Raw genomic sequence first — 7,394 nt, 5'->3', positions numbered from 1 at the left:
TTCAATGTTGTCTTCAAATCAATTAGTGTTAGTACCATATCTTCTTCATTTGTTTATTATAACTCTTCCCTATACAGTAACGATATATCCTCAATAGTTGTTACCAATCCAAGTTCTACAGATCTAGAATCAATAGGCAGTCCATCATCAAGCTGTTCTTCTTTCAGTTCAACGGATTCGAAGTCATTCTCTGTAAATGCTGATTTAACAGAAACCAGCAAAGAATCAACTTCAAAGATATCAATCAGTTCTGAAACCACATCAAAATTACAAACTACAAGAACAAGTAACAGTAAGACTGAATCCAACTCCACTAATTCAAAGAGTAATGTTACCACCGGTACTACTACCTACCCAGTCTCTCACACCAGTGAAGAAGAATTGACTACTTCTACTTACACTTCCACCGACTCTGAAGGTAATGTTACCACCGGTACTACTACCTACCCAGTCTCTCACACTTCTGAAGAAGAATTGACTACTTCTACTTACACTTCCACTGACTCTGAAGGTAATGTTACCACCGGTACCACCACCTACCCAGTCTCCCACACCAGTGAAGAAGAAGTCACCACTTCTACTTACACTTCCACCGACTCTGAAGGTAATGTTACCACCGGTACCACCACCTACCCAGTCTCTCACACCAGTGAAGAAGAAGTCACCACTTCTACTTACACTTCCACCGACTCTGAAGGTAATGTTACCACCGGTACCACCACCTACCCAGTCTCTCACACTTCTGAAGAAGAAGTCACCACTTCTACTTACACTTCCACCGACTCTGAAGGTAATGTTACCACCGGTACCACCACCTACCCAGTCTCTCACACTTCTGAAGAAGAAGTCACCACTTCTATTTACACTTCCACCGACTCTGAAGGTAATGTTACCACCGGTACCACCACCTACCCAGTCTCTCACACTTCTGAAGAAGAAGTCACCACTTCTACTTACACTTCCACCGACTCTGAAGGTAATGTTACCACCGGTACCACTACCTACCCAGTTTCTCACACCAGTGAAGAAGAATTGACTACTTCTACTTACACTTCCACCGACTCTGAAGGTAATGTTACCACCGGTACCACCACCTACCCAGTCTCCCACACCAGTGAAGAAGAAGTCACCACTTCTACTTACTCTTCCACCGACTCTGAAGGTAATGTTACCACCGGTACTACTACCTACCCAGTCTCCCACACCAGTGAAGAAGAAGTCACCACTTCTACTTACACTTCCACCGACTCTGAAGGTAATGTTACCACCGGTACTACTACCTACCCAGTCTCCCACACCAGTGAAGAAGAAGTAACCACTTCTACCTACACTTCCACCGACTCTGAAGGTAATGTTACCACCGGTACCACTACCTACCCAGTTTCTCACACCAGTGAAGAAGAAGTCACCACTTCTACTTACACTTCCACCGACTCTGAAGGTAATGTTACCACCGGTACTACTACCTACCCAGTCTCCCACACCAGTGAAGAAGAATTTACTACTTCTACTTACACTTCCACCGACTCTGAAGGTAATGTTACCACCGGTACTACTACCTACCCAGTCTCCCACACCAGTGAAGAAGAATTGACTACTTCTACTTACACTTCCACCGACTCTGAAGGTAATGTTACCACCGGTACTACTACCTACCCAGTTTCTCACACCAGTGAAGAAGAAGTAACCACTTCTACTTACACTTCCACCGACTCTGAAGGTAATGTTACCACCGGTACCACCACCTACCCAGTCTCTCACACCAGTGAAGAAGAATTTACTACTTCTACTTACACTTCCACCGACTCTGAAGGTAATGTTACCACCGGTACTACTACCTACCCAGTCTCCCACACCAGTGAAGAAGAATTGACTACTTCTACTTACACTTCCACCGACTCTGAAGGTAATGTTACCACCGGTACTACTACCTACCCAGTTTCTCACACCAGTGAAGAAGAAGTAACCACTTCTACTTACACTTCCACCGACTCTGAAGGTAATGTTACCACCGGTACCACCACCTACCCAGTCTCTCACACCAGTGAAGAAGAATTGACTACTTCTACTTACACTTCCACCGACTCTGAAGGTAATGTTACCACCGGTACCACCACCTACCCAGTCTCTCACACTTCTGAAGAAGAAGTCACCACTTCTACTTACACTTCCACCGACTCTGAAGGTAATGTTACCACCGGTACCACCACCTACCCAGTCTCTCACACCAGTGAAGAAGAAGTCACCACTTCTACTTACACTTCCACCGACTCTGAAGGTAATGTTACCACCGGTACCACCACCTACCCAGTCTCACACACCAGTGAAGAAGAAGTCACCACTTCTACTTACACTTCCACCGACTCTGAAGGTAATGTTACCACCGGTACTACTACCTACCCAGTCTCTCACACCAGTGAAGAAGAATTGACTACTTCTACCTACACTTCCACCGACTCTGAAGGTAATGTTACCACCGGTACCACTACCTACCCAGTTTCTCACACCAGTGAAGAAGAATTGACTACTTCTACCTACACTTCCACCGACTCTGAAGGTAATGTTACCACCGGTACCACCACCTACCCAGTCTCCCACACCAGTGAAGAAGAAGTAACCACTTCTACTTACACTTCCACCGACTCTGAAGGTAATGTTACCACCGGTACTACTACCTACCCAGTTTCTCACACCAGTGAAGAAGAAGTAACCACTTCTACTTACACTTCCACCGACTCTGAAGGTAATGTTACCACCGGTACCACCACCTACCCAGTCTCTCACACCAGTGAAGAAGAATTGACTACTTCTACTTACACTTCCACCGACTCTGAAGGTAATGTTACCACCGGTACCACCACCTACCCAGTCTCTCACACTTCTGAAGAAGAAGTCACCACTTCTACTTACACTTCCACCGACTCTGAAGGTAATGTTACCACCGGTACCACCACCTACCCAGTCTCCCACACCAGTGAAGAAGAATTGACTACTTCTACTTACACTTCCACCGACTCTGAAGGTAATGTTACCACCGGTACCACCACCTACCCAGTCTCTCACACCAGTGAAGAAGAATTGACTACTTCTACTTACACTTCCACCGACTCTGAAGGTAATGTTACCACCGGTACCACCACCTACCCAGTCTCTCACACTTCTGAAGAAGAAGTCACCACTTCTACTTACACTTCCACCGACTCTGAAGGTAATGTTACCACCGGTACCACCACCTACCCAGTCTCTCACACCAGTGAAGAAGAATTGACTACTTCTACCTACACTTCCACCGACTCTGAAGGTAATGTTACCACCGGTACCACTACCTACCCAGTTTCTCACACCAGTGAAGAAGAATTGACTACTTCTACCTACACTTCCACCGACTCTGAAGGTAATGTTACCACCGGTACCACCACCTACCCAGTCTCTCACACTTCTGAAGAAGAAGTCACCACTTCTACCTACACTTCCACCGACTCTGAAGGTAATGTTACCACCGGTACTACTACCTACCCAGTCTCCCACACCAGTGAAGAAGAATTGGCTACTTCTACCTACACTTCCACTGACTCTGAAGGTAATGTTACCACCGGTACTACTACCTACCCAGTCTCTCACACCAGTGAAGAAGAAGTCACCACTTCTACTTACACTTCCACCGACTCTGAAGGTAATGTTACCACCGGTACTACTACCTACCCAGTCTCTCACACCAGTGAAGAAGAATTGGCTACTTCTACCTACACTTCCACTGACTCTGAAGGTAATGTTACCACCGGTACCACCACCTACCCAGTCTCTCACACTTCTGAAGAAGAAGTCACCACTTCTACTTACACTTCCACCGACTCTGAAGGTAATGTTACCACCGGTACCACTACCTACCCAGTCTCTCACACTTCTGAAGAAGAAGTCACCACTTCTACCTACACTTCCACTGACTCTGAAGGTAATGTTACCACCGGTACCACCACCTACCCAGTCTCTCACACTTCTGAAGAAGAAGTCACCACTTCTACTTACACTTCCACCGACTCTGAAGGTAATGTTACCACCGGTACCACCACCTACCCAGTCTCTCACACCAGTGAAGAAGAATTGACTACTTCTACCTACACTTCCACCGACTCTGAAGGTAATGTTACCACCGGTACCACTACCTACCCAGTTTCTCACACCAGTGAAGAAGAATTGACTACTTCTACCTACACTTCCACCGACTCTGAAGGTAATGTTACCACCGGTACTACTACCTACCCAGTCTCCCACACCAGTGAAGAAGAAGTAACCACTTCTACCTACACTTCCACCGACTCTGAAGGTAATGTTACCACCGGTACCACTACCTACCCAGTTTCTCACACCAGTGAAGAAGAAGTCACCACTTCTACTTACACTTCCACCGACTCTGAAGGTAATGTTACCACCGGTACTACTACCTACCCAGTCTCTCACACCAGTGAAGAAGAATTGACTACTTCTACTTACACTTCCACTGACTCTGAAGGTAATGTTACCACCGGTACCACTACCTACCCAGTCTCTCACACCAGTGAAGAAGAATTGACTACTTCTACTTACACTTCCACCGACTCTGAAGGTAATGTTACCACTGGAACCACTACCTACCCAGTCTCTCACACCAGTGAAGAAGAAGTCACCACTTCTACTTACACTTCCACCGACTCTGAAGGTAATGTTACCACCGGTACCACTACCTACCCAGTCTCTCACACTTCTGAAGAAGAAGTCACCACTTCTACTTACACTTCCACCGACTCTGAAGGTAATGTTACCACCGGTACCACTACCTACCCAGTCTCTCACACCAGTGAAGAAGAAGTCACCACTTCTACTTACACTTCCACCGACTCTGAAGGTAATGTTACCACCGGTACCACTACCTACCCAGTCTCTCACACCAGTGAAGAAGAATTGACTACTTCTACTTACACTTCCACCGACTCTGAAGGTAATGTTACCACCGGTACCACTACCTACCCAGTCTCTCACACCAGTGAAGAAGAATTGACTACTTCTACTTACACTTCCACCGACTCTGAAGGCAATGTTACCACCGGTACCACTACCTACCCAGTCTCTCACACTTCTGAAGAAGAAGTCACCACTTCTACTTACACTTCCACCGACTCTGAAGGTAATGTTACCACCGGTACCACTACCTACCCAGTCTCTCACACCAGTGAAGAAGAATTGACTACTTCTACTTACACTTCCACCGACTCTGAAGGTAATGTTACCACCGGTACCACCACCTACCCAGTCTCTCACACCAGTGAAGAAGAATTGACTACTTCTACTTACACTTCCACCGACTCTGAAGGTAATGTTACCACCGGTACCACCACCTACCCAGTCTCCCACACCAGTGAAGAAGAATTGACTACTTCTACCTACACTTCCACCGACTCTGAAGGTAATGTTACCACCGGTACTACTACCTACCCAGTTTCTCACACCAGTGAAGAAGAATTTACTACTTCTACTTACACTTCCACCGACTCTGAAGGTAATGTTACCACCGGTACCACCACCTACCCAGTCTCTCACACTTCTGAAGAAGAAGTCACCACTTCTACTTACACTTCCACCGACTCTGAAGGTAATGTTACCACCGGTACCACCACCTACCCAGTCTCCCACACCAGTGAAGAAGAAGTCACCACTTCTACTTACACTTCCACCGACTCTGAAGGTAATGTTACCACCGGTACTACTACCTACCCAGTCTCTCACACCAGTGAAGAAGAATTGACTACTTCTACCTACACTTCCACTGACTCTGAAGGTAATGTTACCACCGGTACCACCACCTACCCAGTCTCTCACACCAGTGAAGAAGAAGTCACCACTTCTACTTACACTTCCACCGACTCTGAAGGTAATGTTACCACCGGTACTACTACCTACCCAGTCTCGCACACCAGTGAAGAAGAAGTCACCACTTCTACCTACACTTCCACCGACTCTGAAGGTAATGTTACCACCGGTACCACCACCTACCCAGTCTCTCACACTTCTGAAGAAGAAGTCACCACTTCTACTTACACTTCCACCGACTCTGAAGGTAATGTAACCACCGGTACCACCACCTACCCAGTCTCCCACACCAGTGAAGAAGAAGTCACCACTTCTACCTACACTTCCACCGACTCTGAAGGTAATGTTACCACCGGTACCACCACCTACCCAGTCTCTCACACTTCTGAAGAAGAAGTCACCACTTCTACTTACACTTCCACCGACTCTGAAGGTAATGTAACCACCGGTACCACCACCTACCCAGTCTCTCACACCAGTGAAGAAGAAGTCACCACTTCTACTTACACTTCCACCGACTCTGAAGGTAATGTTACCACCGGTACCACCACCTACCCAGTCTCTCACACCAGTGAAGAAGAATTGACTACTTCTACTTACACTTCCACCGACTCTGAAGGTAATGTTACCACCGGTACCACCACCTACCCAGTCTCTCACACTTCTGAAGAAGAAGTCACCACTTCTACTTACACTTCCACCGACTCTGAAGGTAATGTTACCACCGGTACCACCACCTACCCAGTCTCGCACACCAGTGAAGAAGAAGTCACCACTTCTACTTACACTTCCACCGACTCTGAAGGTAATGTTACCACCGGTACCACTACCTACCCAGTTTCTCACACCAGTGAAGAAGAATTGACTACTTCTACCTACACTTCCACCGACTCTGAAGGTAATGTTACCACCGGTACCACTACCTACCCAGTCTCTCACACCAGTGAAGAAGAATTGACTACTTCTACTTACACTTCCACCGACTCTGAAGGTAATGTTACCACCGGTACCACTACCTACCCAGTCTCTCACACCAGTGAAGAAGAATTGACTACTTCTACTTACACTTCCACCGACTCTGAAGGTAATGTTACCACCGGTACCACTACCTACCCAGTCTCTCACACCAGTGAAGAAGAAGTCACCACTTCTACTTACACTTCCACCGACTCTGAAGGTAATGTTACCACCGGTACCACTACCTACCCAGTCTCTCACACTTCTGAAGAAGAAGTCACCACTTCTACTTACACTTCCACTGACTCTGAAGATCTTGTTTGCGAACAGGAATATCGTATGGACTCTTTTTTAATATTTCTAATATCTGTTTTGACAAAGCTTGGAAGGTTTTACTTCTGTCTGGTACTGTTGGTGAAAATACGATGGGAGAAGTGACTAAATTTTTGGGATATAGGCAAGATTTGACCTATGATGCTACTGATAACAAAAATATTCTTTGGTATAATTTTGTTAAGAATGTTCCTTTAAGTAGAATAGATAAGGAATTCATTCTTACTAAAGACAGATCTGAATCCATTACTTAGACCCTG

At 46.3% G+C, this 7,394-nt stretch overlaps 1 protein-coding gene across 1 annotated transcript; it reads left to right on the top strand.

Annotated features, from left to right (window-relative positions):
• On the top strand, positions 1-7,239 carry Kpol_212p1 (uncharacterized protein; the record flags this gene model as incomplete). The annotated part of the gene is made up of 1 exon (XM_001642186.1): positions 1-7,239. A coding segment is annotated over one exon (7,239 nt), but the record flags the coding sequence as incomplete, so codon positions are not given.
• Positions 7,240-7,394: the final 155 nt, after the last annotated feature.

The sequence above is a fragment of the Vanderwaltozyma polyspora genome, genomic scaffold (genome assembly GCF_000150035.1).
Source record: "Vanderwaltozyma polyspora DSM 70294 KpolScaffold212 genomic scaffold, whole genome shotgun sequence".
Classification (NCBI taxonomy): domain Eukaryota; kingdom Fungi; phylum Ascomycota; class Saccharomycetes; order Saccharomycetales; family Saccharomycetaceae; genus Vanderwaltozyma; species Vanderwaltozyma polyspora.
This window is presented reverse-complemented; position numbering and strand designations above follow the sequence as displayed.